General features: G+C 36.4%; 1 protein-coding gene across 1 annotated transcript in view; it reads right to left on the bottom strand.

Moving 5' to 3' along the window:
* Window positions 1-17765: 17765 nt before the first annotated feature.
* LOC149285990 (metaxin-2-like) overlaps window positions 17766-25202 on the bottom strand; it is a 30852-nt gene continuing 23415 nt past the window's right edge. The window contains exons 4-9 of the mRNA XM_089494680.1: window positions 24283-24359; window positions 23141-23233; window positions 21306-21344; window positions 20822-20947; window positions 19872-19948; window positions 17766-17976 (exon numbers count right to left, since the gene is read on the bottom strand). Coding sequence (XP_089350806.1) covers window positions 17766-17976; window positions 19872-19948; window positions 20822-20947; window positions 21306-21344; window positions 23141-23233; window positions 24283-24359 — 623 coding nt within the window. The remainder of the gene's footprint in view (window positions 17977-19871; window positions 19949-20821; window positions 20948-21305; window positions 21345-23140; window positions 23234-24282; window positions 24360-25202) is intronic.

Below are 25202 nucleotides of genomic sequence, written 5' to 3'. Positions count from 1 at the left end.
GTCAGTCAAGGGAAGAGTTAATCTCTTTGCTCTGCCTCTCTGACAATACTGTGCATCACATCCAGGCCTGGACAAAAGCCTTAACTTGAGACTGTATCACCCGACCTTTCAACTGCCCTTAACCTCTTGCCTAGTTTGTGGGATATGAAACAAGCCACTGATACAGAGCCTTCGACAATGGAAAGGCTATATGATAAATTAATCTTTTCCTCTGGCCAACCCATGGCTGGGGAAGTCACTGCTGCTTTCTGTGAGCTTGCAGGTCTCTGCAATAAAAAGCAGCTGCAGTATCTAAATGAGTCTCAAAGGAAATAAACCAAATAAATGACTCCTCTCTTACCATACAGAAGGAGATGGATAGATAGATGGATGGATAGATAGATGATAGATAGATAGATAGATAGATAGATAGATATGCAGATAGATAATTCTCTATTAAGTGCACAGCCTCATGTATAGCTTCTTGTTACATCTATTACTCCCCTCCCCCATGTCGTTTCACACCCCTTTTCCATGCAAGGCTTTTTACCGTTCATTTATCTTTTAATTTATTGTCTACGTTTTTACTACAGCTTCACAGAAAAAGAGTCAGAACTCATACTGGCATGAGATGCACCCAGCTTGTAGAGCAGCCACAGTAGAACAGTAGATCACTAGACAGATTGGGGTACAAAAAGAGAGGTTAGCAGCTTTGTGGAATATTATTTTCTAAAATAAAAAGCTGCTGTAAAACAAATAAGGACTTCTCTTTTAAAACTAAGAGGACAATTTTGTTTAGGGAAGAATAGCCCTACACAATGCAGGTGTGCTCTGCATTTAATGCATGAGAAAGAATTAAAACATATTTTTAAAACCGCAATTCTACAAAACAACCACAGGAGGCACAAGGAATTGAGTAAAGAGAGTTTCATAGGCAGCATTTGTACCCCAGCTGGATCATTTCTGTTGTCTGTTAACTGATGAGCTTGAAGAGAAGTTAGGGTTTTAGGTTTCTAACATGTGGGATTAGCTGTTGTACAAAATTAATTTTACACTGGAAATTCCTGGGTGTCAAATCGCTTCATGTTTCTTGGCCCCTACCATTTATAATTTGGTTATGTTTTTTCTATTCCAATAAAAATCGACAGTTTGGGCTAACAGAGTTGCAACTCCAGATTTCACACATGAAAAAGGAAGAATACCAGTTAATTGATTTTGTCCTTGCACCATTGTTGCGTCATTTCTATCAAGGCTTTATTATTTTTGTTTATATATATTTATCAGCAAAATTCCATTTTGCATCCCATACAGAGTTCACGATTTGTAGCAGATATTCCATAGTGACCAAAATAAATTATTTCCATAAAACTTCTATTCAGCCAAACTTAACACAACAACTCTCTAGCTTTTGTGTTTCACAAAATATTGGTTCCCAAGATGTGTCATTCTCATGTTTAGGGGAATTCAGTGGATTACATGAATACTTAGTTGTATTGCTGTTAAATTTTACCATGTTAGTTTAAGGCCATCTGTTGCTAAATAATGTAAATTCGGCCAATGGCCAATGGTGCAGTGACAGTCTATGCTCTTACAGTCTGGGAGCATGTGCCCGAATATATAGATTTCCAGTAGTGAATGGCCCTTTTTACTATAGACATGTGAGCTCAATGTATGATTCTGGCACTTTAAACAACTTTACAAAATTAAAAAGCCAAACACTGGAAAATGAATATTATCTTAGCATAGCTTTATATTGGGACTTTCATCAATCTACGCAAGTTACTTGATGACCTACGCATTAGGATGGTTTATAATACGTATATATTGCTTATTTTATCTGTGAACACCACTACATGTGTTTATTTATTATATTTCATTGGAAAACATAGGACCTACTTCAAGAAAGTTACTTTGTATGTTTTACTGTAGCTGAATATCAAAGATAAGGAGGGACCGCAATCTAAAGGTAGCCACTAGTTGGCGCTTTTTGTTAACGTAAGATTACTTGCAGTATTACAGTGTAGTTGGCTTTTTTCATGTGTTTAAAATATTTTGTTTCTATATGAGGAGAAATGTTAGAACAATAGATCATAGTCTAAAACTAAGGGGTTAAAAGTAGGGTAAGGAAGTGTGGTAGATAAGTGGAACAGTCTACCAGCAGAATGTAATTTGGTAGTTTAGCATAAAAGTTCCATGTAAGTATTGCAGAAATGTATATCGGGTGGATGGATCACACACCCTTTACAACCATCTCAGGACACAGGGGTATCAACCATAAGTCCCTTATATGAGTTAGGACAAGATGTTGCATCGGTCAATTAATGCCAGTTAATGAAAACAGATATTATTTTTTTTTAAATTAAACAGAATGGTTAACTCAAAACATGAATCATTATTATATTTTATTCATATACAGCCAACAGATTGTGTAGCTTTGTACAATGTGCTTATACATACACATGACAAATCAAGGCAGAAAAAGAAGGGTTGCCCCTGGTTGCTTTTGCTTATATTATTTTTATCCATTGACAGCTGAACGGTGTATATTTTTGTTGTTATTATTATTGTTATTATTATTATTATTAATACATGTTTTGTAAGACGCAGCAGAAGGATATGACAAAACTAGAATTGACAGACTAAGAAAAGCTAATACGTTAGGTAAATAGGGCCCTCCTCATAAGCTTATACAATTCAAATTGCTCCTGTAGGAGAAGCAGCATCTGATACTTTTGAAAAAAAATGATGTAAATGTTGGCATAAGTTGATCGGCATTGGTTCATCTAGTATTCACATTTTAACATATTTCAAACTACATTGCTCCTTTCCAGCATGCAGAAGAAAGATTTGTTGTACGGTGTGATCATGCTCCAACCGCAGTTTTTCTTCCGCATGGTGAGCATCCCCCACCATGAGACAAGGTTCCTACCTTCACCTGGGTTCAGAGACAGGGAGACACTCACCACTTTTGTATTAGATCAAAAGGTAAATATTCTATTCTAAAGGTTAACTTGGGTAGCGCCACCCTTGCCTATGGCTATACTGGCTCTTGAATGAAGGCATACCCCCCAGGAAGATGGAGAGGCTACTTTAGACAACCTTGGGAAGTTCTTAGGTAGCTGAAGTAGAATTTGACAGAAAATAAGAACCATCTAGTCTACCTGCTTTTCCTGATGTAAAGACTCAGACCTTAATCAGTCCTTGGTCTTTTCTTGTATTCAGGATAGTTTTATGTTTACTCGGTGCCTTGCTACCACTTTTGCTGTGAGGCGTATCTACCAACCATCATCCAGTAAGGTAAAACTTCCTTACATTACATCTGAGCCTCTAACCTGCTCATATTAGATAATGACTTCTTGTTCTAACATTTCTCCTCCTTTGAAATAAAATTCCCTCCTGTACCTTGTTGCTAATAATGGCCCTCGCTGTACAACCCAGCCCCCTGCTTGCTTTTTCACATGGTTGATTGCATTGCCTGCTTACCTTTAAGTCCTCAGAAATAATTAATCTCAGTTCCTCTTCTCTATTGTCGCTGACAGAACCTTCTATAGATGTATTATTGTTATTATTATTGTTATTATTATTTTGGTTCATATTCTGTAGTGCTGTACAATGAGTAAAGGGGAGATAACAAGTAGTATATAAGATAACAAGTTGAATTACAGAAACAAGAATTAAGGAGGCCCCCGCTCAAACCAGTTTACAATCTAGAGGGAGTTAGGGTATATTATACAAGAGAAAAAAGTGCGACTGTTAGTGATGGACCAACCATACTAGTATAGTCCAAAGGCAGGAGAGGGACCAGGAAAATGTGGGAATTTATGGGTAAGTTTGTAGGTGTCCTTAAAGAAGTGTATCTTAAGGTCTTCACCAAATGCAGGGGGATGACAGATAGGCTGGGGAGGACATTTTATGTGAATATAATTTTATGTGAATTTCCTACAGGACTTTTTCATTCTTTTCATGTTGTGTGTATTTAAGACTCCCCATACACAGAGTTGTAAGACCCGGAGAGTCACATTTATTTGTACCTCATTAAACCTCACATATTATTTCCTGTCATTATTTCTAGAATAACTGATGGTGCTCTGTTTAAGTTCCTGGTAGACACCTAAAACATACAACATATTTTTCTAAGGACGCCTTTATTTTGTGGTTATTACACAGTTACAGGAAAGCAGAAGGATAGAAGTTTTCCACCCACAGAACACGAGGCAGGAAAGACATTGGAACCTTCCTCTAAAGTAATATTAGCGTAGGCAGTAAATGCATTGGAACTAGATATGATGACATAATAAAACCATGTGTCATGCAAAAGATCTGTGTTGATGTAATTTATTAACAAATTAGATCATTTTTTTTCTATTCCTGTAAACATGGTGTACATTAGAACAAGGACAAAAGTTCAGTAGGTAAGTTTAAGTTAACTAGTGACCACTGCATGTAAATTAATTAAAAGGGAAGCCGGTTGGATAACCATGGGCCCTTAGATAGCAACCAAATGGTCCTTATATAACCAGAACTTCTAAGGAGAAGTGTTAAAATGAATCCCCTGTATTCAAGCAGGGATTTCGATATACAGGAAGAAAAACACTGGTTGGATGCCCAGACAGCAATAAACCACAGTAAGGAATCATCTGTAATGTGACCCTGGCAGTCAAGCGACTCATCTTGAGACCCTGTAATTTGGTGTAAATCCCATGATGAAACCCTGAAAGTTGCCAGGTATGTCCACATAAGGTATATGCCAGATGATGCAAAGGTGTTTTTCTACAGTGAAATGATTAGGCCCTAGAATACTAGTGCTGTTATCATTAAAGTGGCATAATTCTATAAATATAACAGCATGTGGCCCTTAATGTCACTGTACTATGATGTATTATGAGGATAGTCCACCTCTAAGAAATCACCCACCCTAAATGGTCATCGTAAACACTGCCAGATGCATTCCTTACAGGTCTGGAATACCCCTAAAATATAATTTACGATTGTATGGAACAGTCGACATTTAAATGCCATCCATATTCCCCTTCCGAGTTCAAAATTATAGAAGAAGGATGAATGCAAAAGGACAATTGCTCAGAAACACTGTTTTTTATTGAAAGATTAGTTCTATTCATTGTATTGTGATTTTTAAGCACATGAATAACCTCAAAAAAAATTTCATTTATTATGTATTAACGACTGAGGGAAAAGATGTGCAATGGTGAATCAAAAACAACCACTACTCATCTTAAACCTCAGTCATAAATATTGACAACATAGAGAGGGGAATGTCATTAAAATCATTATCTTTATTTAGCTCTAGAGAAACTATTGAATAGAGTATTGTGTAGCATCAAATTTACAACCACTGCAAAAGAATCCTACTCTAAAAGGATTTATTCTATATTTCAGAATTGATGATGATGATGTTTAAGTTGAGCAATAGAGTCAAACTCTGGTCTGCCGTGTACTTCAATGGCAGATGTTGTGCATGAAATATTGTATTGGGCCAATAGCTTTTTATGGTTACTTAGTGATGAAAACCTGCCCTATTCATGCTCTTGATTCCAAATTAAGAATACAACCCTAGAGAATAATCATCTTAAAAAATCTATGATCTATTGAATTTCTGAGACATTTGCCAAGTTTCCAGCTCAACTCAAGTTCTGCTGAACCCTTGTGCTCTCAAAACAGTTACTGATCCTCTATCAGTCAGGACTGGTTATTCCAGATGCCCCCTTGTACAAATAACACTAGCATACCCACACAGTGAGAAAAAGTGTGGTAAGCACAGCATAGGCAATGGGCATGAAATGGTTGGGTCATGATTGAAAGTGTACAGAAACTGGATATAGCTTCTACTCTTTTATATCAGCAATATATGCATCACATAACATCTGACAACCTTTCATGGTTAGGTATGCCCACTGCTGTAGCATCATGTCCATGGAAACTAATGCCCAGATTTGAAAAAGAAAGATGCAGAACAGGGAGATAATACTACAAATTAATATATTTTTATAAATGATCAACCATACATTATATGTTTTACAACAATAACTAATAACTGGTTTTAAACAAAATATGAATCTGCAAAGCCTTACACTTATTTGATGAACAAATAGTTCGTTAGCAGCAAGTAGAAGTGAATGGGATAACATACACAAAACATATTTTATCAAAAAAATCAGTCTGGGTAACAAGTCTATTACCTTGATATTTGTAGTATTAAGCCAAGGATTTCTGACATATTTCTGGCTCATTTAGTGAATTCAGCTCCTAGATTTGTAGAAATTATCTCCATGCAGTTAAGGCTATTTATTATATAAAAAAAATGTCTAGCTGCCAAACCATTGAGGGAAAACATCAACAAAATGCCTAAAACATGCCACTTCCCTCTATATGATCAGTTTGTTATTTCATGGGATGCACCAACAGGAATGCTGGAAACCTTGATGCTACCAGTAAATCATGAATCTGAATTATCAACTTCACTGAAAGTAGAGATGATGATGATTTATGATCCACAATCAACAGCTGACATATTTACCTTCTCATGAAAAACACTGGAAATAGGGTGGCTTTTTTAAAAATATCATTGTTTGGTCTAGATTCTAATGAATAAACAGTGCTGTAAAGCAAATAGATGCTTTAAAAGCTTTTAGATATAAACTGTATCAGTCACTAAGTTACTGGCTATAAGTAGTTTTTGATATATGACTAATGTCATAGAGCTCACAGCAGCTAAACTTAACATAACAGCTTTAGTATCCAACATTTTAATATTACGCAACACATGTTCCTGAATGGGTCATCACCAAAGGGCTAAGCTTTCTTGATTCTAAACTGAGTTTGTTTTTGTCCAGCACCTTTTTCCATTTGACTCTTTAGGGTCCACCCTAGAAGTAAAAGGATAGATCACATTTGAACCACCTTTCTCACCATCTATGAACATATATAAAAAAAGAGCTTACTGATGAGGCCCAGTAGAGTCTATATTCCTGGGCTGTTGCTTTGTCTTTTGTTTCAGATGTAGACTAAGCTTAATCCATATGTGCAAGGCTGTATATACTAACACCTTAGCATGACTGGCAGTTCCTATCGTGAGAAGGCTTTTATATGTATAGAGATACACACATGCATAAAAACAGCCACAATATTAAGGATATGTCTATTCACTGATAAAGACCTTACAGACAACTGCTACAATGTATGTTTCTATGCGTAAATGTGGTGTTAAACCCATTATCAGGATTTATCATGCTCCTTAAAACTGATATTTCTGTTCATTCATCAAATGAATACATCTTAGAGTATGTACAATTGATCCACAAAATATGTCAGCTGAAACATCTTACAATTTATACATTGACTTTGCCAGTTTCATGACAAACGCCTCTCACTGGAGCTGAATATAATGATATTGTGTGGAAAGAGAATACATTTGTAATACTCTAAATGTACTATTTAACAAACATTACCAAGTGTACTCCATTCAATAAACTGAGAAGACAGTTTTCCAGAGATGGAGGATCAAGCTCTTTACTATAATGCCAGTATATTTAACATATTAAGAAAAGTGTGGAGATCCCCAAAAGTGATATGGCTCCACTTGAAGAAAATGGGTTAAATATTTATTAATTACAGTAAGAATCTTGCTTTTTGGCATACAATAAGTGGTATGACAATAATATTTCTCTTCCGTATGTTGCTTGTTTCTGTTTGTGTTTATGAGGGGCAGAGTATTCATCAGCACAGTGCACAACATGATAGAAATTAGGCAGGTCTTAGCCAAAAATTGGAGGTCTTAGCCATGGGAGGCACAAGCCCACATATGTCCATGCTTTGGAACTTCAGGGCTTCACTCCACCCACAGATCTGTCACTTCTGCCCTCTATAGCCTAATGTATATGCAAATAGCAAAAAAAGTAATAAGAGAATGTACTTGTCAACGCTTGCATTCTAGTAAATGAAAGGATTTGTTAATGTATAAATAACACATGCTTGTGGGGGTCATTTGTTTGAATGCCTAAGAAACCGTAAACATTAATATAGAAACTCATAAAAAGAAGAACATCTGGAGATTTTATTCCTTGGTGAAATCTCACCTTCTATCTGAAATGTATCTTTAAGTTCTCCTTGCTTGCATAATTGACTTCATGTGCACTTGGCGTCTGGGGACTGCACTTACTACTCTGTCCTATTGTGTGCATAAATCCCCCTATTATTTCTAAAAGCAGAGCTGTCCCTTAAGGGCCATCGACCTACCATATTGTTAACATGAATCTGAAAATGTGTTTTCTGATATATAAAGATGCACAACCTGTGGCTTTCGAGCTGTTGGCAGACTACAACTCATGTCACACTCAACCAGACCCTGCTTAGTTTTCTTATGGCCACTGTGAACAGAATAAACTGCTTTATGCTTGCATTTCTCTATATTGTAACACAGTAGCATTTTCTCACGTGGGCTGTTTTACTAGGGATGGTTTGCCCTATTAGGAAACTAACCCCCCTAGCAGGCTCCTGTTGGTGGTCAGAGATGTGACGTCATATTCAGGGCCACCAACAATCTCCCTTGTAACCCTTTGTGCGGCGAGACCCCAGGAGAGGTTTGGTCGCCCAAGAGGTAGATCTGCCCCCTAGTTTTGTACCAGGGGGGACTATGTATTTCACTCTGCAATCAGTGTCCTTTAAGTATAATTTATGTTTCCTCATATTAGGCTAAGAATTAAAGGTTACCGTTTAGGTTTAGTCCATTAAGACTAATCAACATAAATATTCTTAGTGTTCCGGTATCGTTAAAAAAAAAAAGTCACACCTTTTTTGATTTGCCCCCGAATACAGCATTATATATCTTTAGTAGATGAGTTTACATTTTGATGAAAATCACATTCATGTCTATGCAATACTTCAAAGAAGATGAAAATTAAAATGGCATCAAATGTTTTATTGTGGTATTAATTGAGCTTTTACCCAATTTTAACAAGGTTTTTCATATTCGATTGATCTTGTTGGTTCTTAATGTAGGATTTGATCAAAAATTAAAACACCAACAGAAATGTATATTTATATTAGAAACCGCCATGTGTGGTTTTTTTCATAAGGATTTTTCTTCATGTTCTGAGTTAACACTGGGGGTCACTAAATATATTAAGACATTTGCTTCATGGGAAAAAGCCATCTTTAGGAATAATAATTTCTTGAAGCTATACTATGAAATTTGGGAACCTTGGCTATCTAAATTCCTCTCATTCTAAAGGCATACAGATAGTACCCTGCTCCTTCCCTAAAACTCTATAAACACAATAAATAGTATAAATACAGCTTTAAGTGATACTTTGTCTTATAACCACAATAATCCTTACTATATAGTATCTGAACATATTGCCTTCTCCCGGATGGTTGCGAGCGTGAAAGCATGGTTAGTCTGATTTATACACATTGTATATCTCTTCCTACGTCTCGCCCATTGTTAAGATTCCTATATATTATGTGTTACGGATATATTTATTGATGTATGTTTTTTTATATTTGTTCTGTAAAATTTTGAAAATTGTAATAAAGATCTAAATATAATAAAATATGATATGTTTTCTTTGTTGATTCTCTACGGACTAAATTTAAAATTACACCATTTGAGCGCTTAAGAAAATGATGTTAAGCTGCACTGGCCGGGTTGATATCTTAAACTGACAGACTCCAGACGGTTATTGCATGGACAATACCCAGCATATGTCAAATGATTTGCAAATAATTTATGTCACCATATCTGGGATTATTGTTTTTGCAGAGGACATAAACTGTGTCACTGATATTAAATAGTGTCTGCAGGAAAAAAAGCTTTGCTCAGCTTTCTGCTAGCTGAGGATGCAGAGCTATCTGCGAAAAGACGAACATGCATATGGACCATCATTTGTCCAACATCTTACACAATGTGAAGGTTTTTACTTGAAATGCCAACCTATGTGGCAGATGATGTATGTGTTTCTTCAGTCCTGTGATTACCAGCACAGAGCTGTCGTGCACTGCTCCTCACCTCATCTGTTCCACAAGCTGCACTCTGAGGTGCGTGAAGCATTTGTAGCAAGATGGCTTCTGACACGCAGCAAGGCGGAAAAAAAACCCATCCCACTGTGAATATTTGACTTGGCTACCTCTAAGATGAGGGTCATGCTTCAACCTGCAGGAATGAGGACCAATAATGATTTTTTTGATGGAAAAATTCAAAAAAACTAAAATATGCTCATAGACAAATAAGAGATTTATCAGTATTGATCCTGATTTTATTGTCATGTTGAAACTCCTAATACGTGATTAATTTAGAAGATGCCTGCATCTATACAGCATTATTTCCCTATACACTTTATTGTATTTTTTATATATTTGTTTAGCTATTTTAGTACAAGAGGAGGAGAAGGTGTTGCTAAACAGTTTATTGCTATTTACCAGTTGAGAAAATCACAAGATTGGCAAATACCAATAAAAAAAAAAAGTTTCCTTTCTATATAATGCTATTTAGAAAATAAATCCCTGATTTTAAATAATTGATTAATGGTAGCTTGCATTTTTAAAACAGCAGTGCTACCAGAGGAGGTAGAACCTATCGGCTTTAATATTTACCAAGGGTAAGTTGCCATGGTGGCATTTTAAGAGAGGACCCTTGTGATTTGGGCATGTTGAGTGAAGTGAAGCACGTTGAAACCGCATCTCTCCTGCAAACCCTCCTTCTAATTCTCCCTATAGTGGATGGACCTCACAATGTTTCAGCCTCTGTTTTGAGCCTCAGCACAAATTCCTGTCATGGTCGCGCAAGAATGATCAGCAAAGTCAGAGCCTCCAGTTGATGAGAGCTCTTAGAGGCCTATTCACTGAACCGAGGGTTTGCAGGTAAAATAAACATTTTAACTCCTGTGGGGTCTATTCACTAAAAGGAGAGTTGTCATGAGAGTTTGGAAGAGAGTCATGTTTTAGCTCCTTGACTTAACTATACATTACAAAGGTGTAACCACAATAAACTTCTGCTGGAGGTAGACCTTTACTGGTCCTGTATGATGTATAGTTAAATCAGTGAGATTTCTTCAAAGTCTCTTTCCAGATAAAGGGCCTGTCCACCCCTTTTTGTAGGAGAAACCAGCCATTCTTGGCCCTTTATAATGTATAGTGAAGTGAAGGAGCTGAATGCACAACTCTCCTGCAAACAATCTAGCCAACTTTCCCTTTAGTGAATAAACCCCCTTATATTACAAAGGTCAGCATCAGTGACCATCACCAGCAAGCAGCATTGTCCTTGTTTGAACATTACACGTCCAATAGAAATAAAAATTACCAAGCGTTATTTATAGTGATATTTCTCCCATTGCTCAGATGCAGTATTGTAAATAGAAGCAGGATTGAAATTAGATCTATAATTATTAGTTATAATTATTTTTTTAAAATTCAATGAATGTGAAGGAGAAGGTGCCTCTTTTGACACATTGGTTTGGAGGTCTGCCATAAAGGAGAGGAGCCAAAAATGTCTGTTCATTTCCTATATGTAGTGTTGGAACACATTATTAGAGTCTACATTTGGTTTGGGTTACATAATATATATATATATAAATTCTGATGTAAGATTATTACATATACTAACACTAATCTGTAACACACACGCTCACATACACTCACTCTAACACAAAAACTCATTCATCTTGTAAATAACCTATATTCAGTGTAGTGGTGTGAACCCACTAAGACCATATTGTGAGAGCAAGCCAGACCAGTTCATAACAGCCCAGGAGACCAGAATTTCTCGTTCTATATAACCCACATTGTATCACAATACAGTCATTCTAATTATTATTATTATTATTTGATTAAACTGCTTAATAACTGTATATGATTTCAGGTAAAAGTAATTGTTAAAATTTGTATAAATGATAAACAAATGTTAATTTCTGTACAATAAGCGTATAGTACTGATAAACAAATGTTAATTTCTGTACAATAAGCGTATAGTACTGAGTAAAGGGGAATTTTTTTTAAGTAAGGTAAGGAGCCCCAACTGGAAAGTATATTCCAATACGTGTATCTCTATGGGTTTAAGCTAAGCCTCAAATATAAATTAATAATTATAAATGCACTTGACCTCAAAATTTGATACTGTCCAATCAGTTATGATCAATTATGCATTAACTAAAAAAAAATACAATTAGTACAGGATGACGAGTAATACAAAGTAGAGCAGAGAGTGATACTAGATAGACTTCCAGCACCCATAAGATGTCTGTGCAGTCATAATTAGAGCCAATAATGCATAATGATATAATGTTTTCTTAGCGGGATACAAAAATCGCTGTCTTTTATTTTATACAGTCTAGAAGTTTCATGAACTAATCATGTAAATTCACCATAAAGAATGGTCTCTGTTAAAATTGTTAAAATAAGTACATTTGGTGTCATTCTGACTACATTGGTATCACAATCCCGGGTCATCTGTTTTTCATAGCCAAGGCCAAACTCACGTTATGCACATAGGCAAAACCCGTGTGCACCATATAATGGGCAGACATGACCCAGGCATGATGCCTGGAGACTGTATCTCGAGAAGAATATAGATACTTTGGAGAAAGTTCAGAGAAGGGCTACTACAATGGTTCATGGATTGCAGGATAAAACGTATTAAAATCATTAAAAGTTTAAAGGTCTTAACATATATAGACTGGAAGAAAGACAAGACAGGGGGGATATGACAGACACATTTAAATACTTAAAGGGAATCAACATGATAACGGAAGAGACTTTATTTAAAAGAAGAAAGACTACCACAACTAGAGGACATAGTCTTAAACTAGAGGGACAAAGGTTTAAGCGTAATATCAGAAAATATTACTTTACGGATATATGGGATAGCCTTCCAGGAGAAGTAATAGAGGTCAATACAGTGAAGGAGTTTAAGCAAGCATGGGATAGGCATAAGGCTGAGCTAGATATAACATGAGGCCAGGAACTAAGAAAACTATTCAGAGGTTGGGCAGAGTAGATGTGCCAAATGGTTCTTATCTGCTGTGACTTTCTATGTTTCGATGAGACGTGACCATCATACTTAGAGTTTTTTGGACATCTCTTTCCAAAACTATGGAGTTGCCCCCTTGTCAGATAAAACAGCATCCACCTTTCTGGGAAGGCTTTTCACAAGATGTTGGAGTGTGTCTGTGAGAATTCGTGACCATTCAACTAAAAGACACTGATCCACTGATGTTGGACAAGGTGGCCTGGTTTGCCGTTGGCATTCCAGTTCATCCCAAAGGTGTTCAGTTGGGTTGAGGTCAGAGTTCTATGCGGACTGCTCAAGTTCCTTCATCCCAAACTTGCTTTGTGCACAGGAGCCCAGTCACACTGGAATAGGAGAAAGCCTGATTGGGCAAAACTCAGATACCTGCTTAAGAAATCTGAAATGTGAGCGTATCCTTCGTTCCGTAACGTAACCGTGTGGATGGAAAATCGTTTTCGGGAAAGAGATCTGGAGGCCTATACTACTTACTTGGCAGATGGAAACAAAGTTGAAATCCCCCACCATATACCTAAAAAGTTAGAGCAAACTTCATTGCTCTAATCAATGTGAGTGTGATACCGTTTTTAGGGATACTTGTCACATATTAAACGATTACGGAAAGCACTAAGTTTTTTTGTTGTTTTTCTTCCTTCACATGTTAAAACTCTGGATCAAGATCCACAATTGAAAAATTGAATACAGAGGCGAAATATAAGTATTATTTATTACTATTTTTTTCATACACGGTTTATAAACTGTTGGTGATATATATAATCACTTTAGAATTGTTTCATATTTTCTACTTGGAATAGGAAAGGGCCTTCCCCAAACTGGTGCCGCAAAGTCGGAAGCATAAGTTATAGAATAGGTGATTTCTTATAATATAGTTTTCTTAAACGGCATGTCTACTTTAACAATTGGGGGTACAATCTAAAAAAGTGGAAGAGCATTTAGATAATGTGGCAAAAAGAAACTTTAATGATGCTCTTCAACCTTAGACAAATCATTAACTTCATTCTATCTAGTATGTTATGTCATTAAACTTTAGGTGATCTGTTATTTTATTCTTTCTTCTAAATGTCTAAAAAGTATACTTTACACCTTTTTCCGTTATCTATCAATGTCTATGTGTCACATGACAAGTGTTCACAGCACAAAAATGTAAATAATTATTTCTGAGAAGGGTTTGGGCATCCAGCAATACTAGGAACCATGTTGCATTTAAAAGTAAAATGTTCTAGTACTTGTGTTAAAGGTTAGAAATAATCAGTAAGTTAGTAGCTATGCCCAAGAGGCAGAATTGTTTAAAATTTCAAGACTATTTGGTAATATTTAAGTAATGTTTAAATATCCCAACTGAATGCAATTCAGTTAGCCTGTAAAGGCTATAATCATTACCAAATGTTCTTATTTTCTTTCCACGACACGGCGCATCCAGCTCAGTCTTTGTTGCACTGGAAAGCCACTGAGACTGGCTTTTCATAATGTTTAAATTGGTGAGTTAAGATGGCAAGTCCTAAAAGATCTCTAGCCAAGTCTCACTTTGGTGAATAAACCCCTAAGAGGAACCAAAAAGAAACAACAGAACAAAGCTCTTCACAGGTGCTTACATGTAGAAAAGCAGCCCAACCACAGTACTATTATTAAATGGTAATACTACTTAGTAATTACATATAAGCTGAATATATGAAACAGAGATATTGTTAAGGTCAGTTTTAGAGAAGCCAGGTTGTCGTTGATAATGGAACATCTAGCACCAGGTAGTGGTTAGGGGGAATTTATGTATATATCTCATACAAATCTCCAGCGGGAAATGGACTACATCCAACAATAGCCATAGCAGAACTTTGGTGGACAGAGCAGCTGCTACTACCTACTTTATTGGTAGGCCATGTAAAGTTTTCTGAAGACTAGTATGGCAATGATTCTTTAGACATCGCTACAAATGTAATTATCTTCGGAAGGTGGGTAGCTGCTTGCGGATCATCAAACCTAGAGAGCCAAATCTAGGTTGATGGACTGAAAAGCCTGTATCTGCAGTCAAAGTCTTTGTTTTTAAAAGTTTTTAAGAATAGACTCCACACAACCAAAATGACTAATTGTAATGTTTTAGGAAAATTAAGATAATGCAAGTGCCTAGTACCAAAGAGCCCAAGAACATGTCCATCCCCTACATGAAGCTTATTTTTGTGATGTGTTTTATGTTAACCCAGGTTTGATTTTGCAGGAAACAAAAAACTAAATAAATAACTACCATACTATACATTATACATACAGTAAAGCGAGCTTGCATAAAATAGGAAGAATCCCCATGACCAAAACCTCATAGATTCCATATGGTAGAAAAAAAGATTTTCAGGCCCCATAACAAATCATTAATCACATAAATTGTTCTTACTAGTATTTAAACGTTTTACTTAATTTGGTACCTCTGGCCTGCTGCCCACTGGTGCCAAAAATATTATTTCTTACCCAGTAGGTGATAAATAACTTCAGTGATGATTAATACTGTGAATTTCCAAACCTGACTAATGCAGAAAACTTAGAAACCTGCAGAAGTGTGCGATAATTGTTGCGAGAGCTGTGTTAGCTGTGCGTTGCTTTTAAGGAAAGAAATCCACAGGAAATGAAGCTTTTCGAGTAGTCCATCTGATCCTAAGAGGCATCATTAAGCTCATCTCTGCAACGTTTCCCACTTGTACATTGGAGGTAATCTGTTCTTCACAACACTGAGCCTTAACTATATGCAAGAACAGTTTGTCCTTTTTCAAAGGTGATTACAAACTGCTGTTCATTATGTTGCCATGTCTTAGTATCGTTACACATATAAGACATGTTACCTGGATATTTATATACATAAAATCAATGATGCCGGTGTATACTGAAAAATTGTACCAAAAACAAAATACCTCTTTGTTTGATCAAACACATAAGAAAAAACATATTGCAGAGTAAACAAAAAGGCTGGTGTTGGTACACTTTATAATTTCCTTCCTTTCTATTTAATAGAATAGAGTCCAGGAGCTCTAAGTTATATTAAAGAGTTAAATTATTTTTGCTATATTCATGGCACAGGTGATGTCTCTGTATCTTGGTTAAATATGTTACGTCTCTAGTTTGTGAAGGATCATCTCTATCATCTTGTAAATTAATTAATAATGGTTGGTACATTGGAAAGGTGATGGAGCCTTTAGCCACACCATCTTGTCAATCATGGTACCCATAAAAATGGGTTTTTCTTGTGGGAAAAATCAGCCCCAGCTTGTCAAAAACTTGATAAACACCTTAGTTGAATCGATGAACATCAATTTGTGGATCAGCAGCAAAGTGTATGGAATTCTTACCTGGAGCACGACTTCTGTTTTGAAGTTATGCCTAAAATAATTTTTTAACCCACGCGAGTGCAAATAATTCACACGAAGGCTAATGGACTCAGTTCACAATTTTTCATCTTCCACTTGGTATTTTATTGATTTTGCTGATTATATAAACATACCTAAACCTTTGCTATAAGACCGATTTCATAGTTTGTGCATTCACCATAACATTGTTAATGATTCAAACCTTGTAAAATCAGAATTACAAAACAAATGTTATTTTAAATTATTTATATTTTATGCAGTCTTCATTATTCAATTGCATAGTAACACCAACAGACTATATTTTATTTATTTTACAATATAATGTGGATCTGGCATCTTATTAGAATTCTGCTTACCATAAACTGCCTACGCTGTGCACTATTAGTCTGTTTAAGGCGTCCTGACCAGAAGTCAACCCATCGCATTGAAACAAAAAAGTCATTTATTGGCTTATATAGCGCCATCATATTTGCGGAAGTGTATAATAAAGTAAACAAAAAGTTGTTTAGAATTTTTATCAATTTATATAAAACAAAAACACACATTTCTTGCCATCCAATTCATATGTGCATTCTGTAACAGAAATGCTTTCTTAGTAGTCAATCAATGCCCCGGTCAAAAGGTAAGCAGCTGATGACCCGAGTGACATGGCTACATTCTAAATTGTTGACCTTTGGTTACTTTATTAGGCACCAGGGAATTTAAGCTAATTACTTCCCAGTCAAATGTAACCATGCTGCAGTCAGGAATCAGAGGCGACAAGAATAACAAGAATTGTACTATATGCCAAAAAAAAAAAAAAAAAAAAAAAGGATAATTTTCCACCAACCAGCTGGCCAAAGTGAGCATACCCACCAAATCACAGATATAGCTTTAAAACCCAACTTTTAAGGGTTTTACAGCTATTTTAGAAATTAAACTTGCAGGAGTTAACTTTTTTTAACGTACCGGGTTTTAGGCCTATATGGTCACTGCCATAGATTGCAACATCTTTGGAATGCTAATCTGTTACAGGAGCTAATCACCTTGTAAACACGCAAACTCTCTGAGTGCACTCTTGTTAGAACCAGAAAACAGTAGTTTTACCAAGACTTACTGGATCATGTACCCACAGCTCTAATCCTCCGTGTGTAATGCAAATTATCCCTTCTTTGTTCTTTTGCTGGGAGGCTCTGAAGTCCACATCTACTACATCTGTACAGAGCTTAGCGAGGGGTGCTGGGCAAGATCAAAGAAAAGGAAGTGTAGTCTTCATACAGTTATCTTTAATTTATTATCATGCAGATACAGTTTGACTCAAAAGATGCTTCTTTGTGCAGTGAAAAATGCGGAATACACGTATACGGTTATTGTTACACGATATAATATTTGCACTGCGTTCCTGGGAAGAGAAAGTTGTGGAACCTTTATGGGAGTACAGGCCCCTTTGGTAATCTCATAGATAAACTTGAGGAGCTATCTCTGTCATGATCTTCAAAATAGTTTTGTTCAATCCTTCTGCAGAAGCCAATGAGATTGCTGTAGTTCTTCACTTTTTCGCGGAGTTCATCATTAGTCAGCTGTGTAGTGAGGATTGTGAACAGATGTCCAAATACCAGGGCATCCAGCTCAGTGGGTCTAGAGGAATTGGATAAGAAACAGAACAGCACAATGCTGGAGTCAAAACCATCTGTGATTTCTTTTAATGAGGTTAAAACACGTAATATAAATTCTGGAGATTTTCCTCATCATATTAACTCATGTACTGCTGGATATTACAATAAATATCCTTCTAATACTGTTTCTCTACGGGGTAGCAGTAGCAAAGGTTGGCTAATAAAACCCAATGACTATAGTATTGTGACTTAGTACTGAACATATCTGTGCATGGAAACTTTGGTTAGACTACTCAACTCCAATTCAATGGCTAAATGTTTTGATTGTTTAACTTTAGACTGCAAGCTCTTGTGAGTAGGATCATTCTGTCCTCCTATTTAATGCAATGTAATATGAAGACCCTTTTGCTTGCAGTATTATCATAAAACATGGTGAAAGATGCTGGCAATTTTAATAAGAAAAAAAACAGTACTACATTTCCAGATGCCCGTAGTAACTGTGAAGAGTTGGAGTCATAACATCTGCATGCTATTCTAAAACATCCAATTAAAAATGTATAGAAGTGTAACAAGAATCCACTATTTCCCATCCTTTTAGCCTGTAGAACGAGTTACAAGAATCATCTTTTTCCCAAGGTTCTGTACAGCTCCTATGCATAACAAAACATACTCGAAAAGTGCACTTCAAACACTCATACATATGCCTCCTGGGCTTTTCATGTGTCTAAAATTCCCTGGCCAGCGAGAATAGGAACGACATAGTGGTGGCCCTCAGTTCCATTTCTATTGTGTTAGTGTCTAAACAAATGGTAATAAACATCACAGCCAAAATCAAAGAGGAACAGTGGTTATCTGAAAGAGGACACTTCCACCTGACAGCCATGAATGTATTGACCTTGTCACCCATCAGTGGCTGTTGTCAAGTTTCTGGAGTTGAACAGTGCATATTTGCCTGCCACACATGTGCAAACTAAAATATTTCACCAAACGGCTTTCATGGAAAGGAGAGGACAATCCCACAGAAACTGTGATGTAAACGCACAAAATTCTCCAAGCAGAATAGCCACATTCATTCTAGAACCGTATGCAGATTTAGCCAATAAAAATTCAGGGTCTCATTATTTGGTCATTCAGAGGGGGAAAAAAACCCAACCAGAGGACGAACCTAATGGTCTACATAGCTCTCTAATAAAATGGCTTTTGGTAATCCAGATACAGCAATTTCAAGAGTATTGGCTGAAGGCAACGTTCAGCCCATATGCAGTTTATCTGTGGGGAATTCAAGTTTATGCCATTTTATGGCATACAATAAACCTATTCAGACTGTTTACCTTTGGGTCTCCTTGAGGGGGGCTACACAATAAAAACTCCAGTTCCAGGGAGTAAACTGATCGGGGAATGTTAAAAAGATGCCATAATCTGATTTTTTGCCCACAGAAAAATGAAGTGTGCTGGTAAACAGAACATCTTCCATCATCTCATATTTTGTATCCCTCACCTCTGGCAAAGCAGAAAAATGCACAAAATTGTATTTTACTAGTAGTTACTGTGTATTTTATGGTCTGTTACACTAGATGGCATTTGCAGCTTGGGGGGGGGGAATGGGAAAATTTAAAGGGGCCGCTCATCTATCATATGCATTACACATATGCATTAAGAGCTGCATTAAGAGCTGTACCACTTCTGCTTGGAGGCGGTTACGACTATCTACCACCCTCTCAGTAAGTGCATTGAAGTGGATATGATGGCTGAAGTGTCCCTTTAAGTAAAAAAAAAAAAAAAAACCTGACAAATTAATACAGAATACACTGCAGATGTTCTGACGGCATACATGGGCTAGTTGTATATTTGATCAGTAGAACCAAAACCAGCGGGACATTTTTTTTCCCATTTTAGAAGACCAGTGGGGCGACTTACTGTTTATTGAAGAAATAGGGCTGCGTCCCCAGCCTTTGTGACAGGGCCTGGCAGCATTGATCAACATCTTCATATACCTGTTGTACACATGAAGAGGAGAACATGGATCATCCGCAAAGCCAACAAATGATTGCGTACGTGACCTCCAAGACACACAGTGGTGTTGTGGTACACAAGTGTTTAAAACGCAATATAGAGTTGGTTAGACAAGTTAATGCAGAATCGTAATACAGGTACAGGTTTTGCAATGGAAAGGGCATATAATAAAATGGATTCAAGGGATTTTGCAAAAGTAAATATATCAATAGAAATGCATACGCTAAAACAAAAAGGCGAAGGTAAAAATAGTGACATGTATTGCCCAACACCTTTACCGCACTGACAAGGAATGCAGTAAAACACGTGCATCTGCAAGAAGCCGCTGATAACCATCAGAAAGTTAGAGAGCACAGAGAAGCAAATATTTCTTTAATTGCAAACGTCCGCAGCACAGGACCGGGTTATGTGTGGTCCCTGCGTTTGCCTGGAAATATTTGGAATGCTTGCTGCTTGAAAGGTTTATATCCATGGAAAATCAGAGGCGCCAATTAACTATTACAGCAAAAACCATCAGTCTCTTTAAATGAACATTATAACCAAAGCTTAGTTAGACATAATTATATTATAGAACCGTCTCTTTGCCGTAGGCATTTGCGGGAGGTAGTTATTCTGCTTAACTAACAGACTGCAGCTGTCAAAGCATGAGTGTTACAGTCACCGCTAATAAAACAATTATTTTACAAAATATTATCAGTTACATAAATATCCAACGAGATTATATCAATGCACCTCATAAATCTTCTATGATTTATACTTGGATTTTTTTTATTTTGCACATTTTGCCTTATTTGTGTATTTTTTTCCAATCTGGCATGAGAAAAACACAAAAAAACACTTTCAGCTTTACCGACCTGTTCCAGAGTCTTTCCACCCCAACCAATTGCTTTCATTTTGCGTTTTATTTCCCATTTCTTTTGAAAGACTAGAATGTAGTTTAGAGGCCATGAGTATGGCGAGCTGTATCGAGGCTGTGTAATCTGTGTAGACAGAGAAAATCAAGATGACCGCCACTAAAAAAAAAAAAAATGATTTTCTTCCCCTCAAAGTAATATGGAAACATAACTGCCCGAAGAAATGATATGGCTGGAAACAGCAAATATTTGCTTAAAATATAATTTCTTATAAATATACAAAAAATTGCCCACAGCTATCTTAAATATTGCCAGATGTATTAGGAAACGTATGTGCCAGCAGAGAGAAAGTGATAAAAAAACACACCGTATCAACTAATGGTATAAACCTCAATGTTTCATTTATGAGTAGGGACCTACAATTGTGAGCAAAAGTGTTTTCTCATTAAAATTTAACCAAGATAAATGGTTCAGAGCTACTCACCTCCTCTAGTGTAGCTTCATCACACCACTGAATATACAACTGCAAGAAAATAAAAACATAATGTTCATTTTGCATAGCAGAGAAGAGGGAACGGTTTTACTAGAGTACACAATGATAGTTTTTATGGACAAAAATATCAAATTACTGATGTAATTTCTCACGTTCAGAATATTTACTTTTTAATTTACACATTTAACAGCTTTTAGAACCTGAGGAACAAAATGTCAAAAATGTGGAGAAATCAGAAGGCACATGAAATGGTCTTCAATGGTGACTTCTTCATATCTAGAGCTTTTGTGGCCCTTAGTGTTTGCAAGAATTCAAACCTTAATCATTCCTGGGTCTCATCTTAAATCCAGGATAGCTATATGCCTATCCCATGCACGTTAAAATTACTTTACGCGATTAACCTCTATCACTTCTACTTGGAGATGGTTCCACTTATTGCCATTCTCTCTGTAATATAAAACTTCTTTACATGACCTCCAAGCCCTTGACTACCTAGTATAAGGCTATGACCTCTTGTTCTAACATTCATCCACTTCCTTTTGGGTATTTAAACATTGATCACATCCCTTATCTTCTCCTCTCATAGCTACACATTGGGGTTCAGTGACTAAAGGTCCAACCCATTGAGATTCTGCTGCAGGAATATCTTGGCCGGTCCTGTATAATGTACAAATTAATCAGTAAGATTTCTTCAAAGCCACCTCACCTACTGAATTATGCATTATAGGGGGCCAGATCAGCCGTTGTTGCTGGAGAAACCTGCTAGTGTGGGCTATTCACAATGATTAGAGTTAAAGACACAACTCTCCTGCGAACTCCCCCTTTAGCAAATAAACCCCATTAGTCTTTCCTGATCATTTTTATCCTGAAATAATATTGAGGCAGAGGACGTAATTCAGCGCTTATTTACATACACATTATAATCGCAAGACTACATGTTCGTTTTTAGTAAAACAGAAACCCTACTCTTCTTACGTGCGTTCACATTGTCTGGTTTGGATTATAGTGCATTTACATGTAGAGATCATGCCTCTTATTTAATGGTTTTTTTCCGGTGGACAATTATTCTGTCTGAAAGTTGTGTGGCTTTGTGCCAATAGCAGATTTCCTCGGAGGCTTTGATCAACATATACTTGCTTGTGGCTGGAATCGAGTTTTATCCACACACCGCTTCTGATAGATGCGCTGTACTGGCCAAATTGCTAGCAAATGCACAGATCAAAAGACAGCTCCAGCTTATTTCTACGTAAATTTTTGCTGCTGGTCGATAGGAAGCTAAAAATGGTTGCGTTATTACTGCGCCATTCATTAATGTAAAAATACTGCTCCACATATGTAAAAATACCTTACTACACCGAATGGGCCCTAAAATAAAATTCCAAAATTAATCAATGGATACAATCCATTCAAAAATCACGGAAGTAACCCGGAAAAAAAAATATATAAAATAAAAAATTGCAAAATTAAAATTTTCATTTTGTGATTTTACAATACGGTCTGTGAACAGCATGTATGTGTAGACACACATTATAATTAAGCTCTGCATGGAAACAGGTGGTTGAACATGCTGGGATTTGCAGTAAAGTGCAGACTAACTACAAAATGTTGTTCATATTGTAACAATACTACAAATTGTAACTAATCATGTAAACAGTGTGCTGAACACAACTGTTACAAATGGCAGATTGCATCATCTCTGAAAAATGATTACTACAGAACAAACATTTCTAAAATCTAAAATAAAAAAATAATTGTTCCTTTTCAGGACAGCGTGCATAACGTTTCCCTACAAATGAACAGGAATAGATCCAAGCGGCTTACTGTACCTCTGCTGTCAAAAGCATATTATTGACGAGTTCCATGTATGCCTTCATCTCAGCTTTCTGGACCTCATCCAAGCCATCACTGAGCGAATGACCCTGTATTGGGGAACATAGAACACAGGTGTCCTCCTTGAAAATACCAAAATGTTTGATTTATACTCTGACCTACGGTAACCTGTATTTACTATTAATGATTTTATATAGCGCCATCATATTCTGCAGCACTGTACAATAGGACATTACACGTAGGTTGTAACATAACAATTCGACAAAACAAGAGGTAAGGAGGGCCCTGCTTTTAATCCAAAGAGGTATGATAAAGACCGTCTACATTAGAGATTCTAATCAGAACAGTGCAAACACCCAGAGATAACTGCGACAGAGATTCCATCACTGTTTTATAAACACGGAGGGTGCAAGAATGAGGTCTAAGTGTGATTTATACAAACATACACTGTTTTACTTTAAAATACAGACACTGATTATAACCCTAGGATAGCCTGTCAACACAACAGCTGAACAAAGTGCTTACATTTTATTATTATTATTTTGCCAATTGAAATAACTTGTTGTGGGGAGACCACCTAGCATATTTCACAAAATTTGTTTTTACATAAAGCACTATATGTAACATCCTTATTGCCGCAGCGATTATCACCTTGATACTACTGGTAACGAAACTGTACAAACTTTTTAAATGAGTTCATTAAAAGCAGAAAGCCAACAGATGAGCAAGCATTACGCTACACTTTTCGAATGAGAATACGTTCATAAATCCTTAGTTATACAGGTTAAGGGCACAATATGCTAATCAGGCAGCCTGCAACAATTAAAGCATCACAAAAAATAAACTGGTAGAAGATGCAGTATAGTATACACATAAAATAATATTTCTGCATAACATCACATACTGACAATATCATATAACCTTCTGAAAGATATTAAGGTTTTCAGCGTATATATGGAGCCACTTCTGGTGTAAAAAGTATATTCTCGCACTTTGCGGACTATACCCAGAGATCACTGCTGTTCTGCGACTCACACAGACTGCTAATCTTTGGCTTCATTTCTGCAAAACTTTGAACATGCAGTTTTTGATAAATTGCAAGCATCTATATTAAATAATGACATACTATTTTACTTACCTTGGCTTTCACAAACTGAACTATAGGACCCAGTTCGGATATAACTTGATTGCCAACATGGATAAAAGGAACTTTTCCTATAAAATAAAGAGAGATGATTTTCAAACATAAAATACATATGATATACGCCAACACAAAATTAAAAAAGAAATGTGGAATAAAAAATACATATAAATATATACAAATGTTTTTTGTTCTTGCAGGTTATTGTAGTAAGAATGATTTTCATTCACATACACAATGATGTTTCAACCCAGTTTCTGACAACATAACATGCTAAAACGGAGAGCTAAATACACTACATCATGTTTTAAGGATGCAAAATCATTATTACAAGAGATATTCAATGGTCAGGGTTAGGGCTGGTAGACGCTCAACAATTGCTCTAAAGACACATTTTGACTACTCCTGACATGCTGCTTCAGATGCTACCTTTTCATGTAATTGATCTACTGGTGTGTGTATTAAAAATATGAGGAAACTGTATATTTGTAAAGTCAATTATGTACAAATTAGACTGGGGGGGGCAATTTTAGCTTAATATTCCATTAATATTCAATTATGTATGTAACAATGTGTTTAGAATGGGGCATTAAAACATAATATAAGTTTACTACACCAAATATTGTCCCATCAAAAGCTTTAATACATAAGAAAAAAAGGTAAACAACTTTGGACTAAACCTAAAATGAGAGTTTCACTTTACTAACCATCCCCTCCAGTAGCAAACCTACAGCAAGGTCCTAGAGTGCAGTACTCTTAGAAGAACAAACTAGATTCTAAAGAGAAGACAGTTTGGTCATGTTACAAATAGGCTGTTTCCACTTATCAACTGCAAGCCAGGCAAATGGGCATTGATATAATTAGGGTTGGTGTCGTTTTAAGCCTGACCCAGGTCAGCACCTGTACGGCTGTATGGG

The sequence above is a fragment of the Sceloporus occidentalis genome, unplaced genomic scaffold (genome assembly GCF_023333645.1).
Source record: "Sceloporus occidentalis isolate IW3139 unplaced genomic scaffold, rSceOcc1.0.p SCAF_74, whole genome shotgun sequence".
In the NCBI taxonomy this organism is placed as follows: Eukaryota; Metazoa; Chordata; class Lepidosauria; order Squamata; family Phrynosomatidae; genus Sceloporus; species Sceloporus occidentalis.
This window is presented reverse-complemented; position numbering and strand designations above follow the sequence as displayed.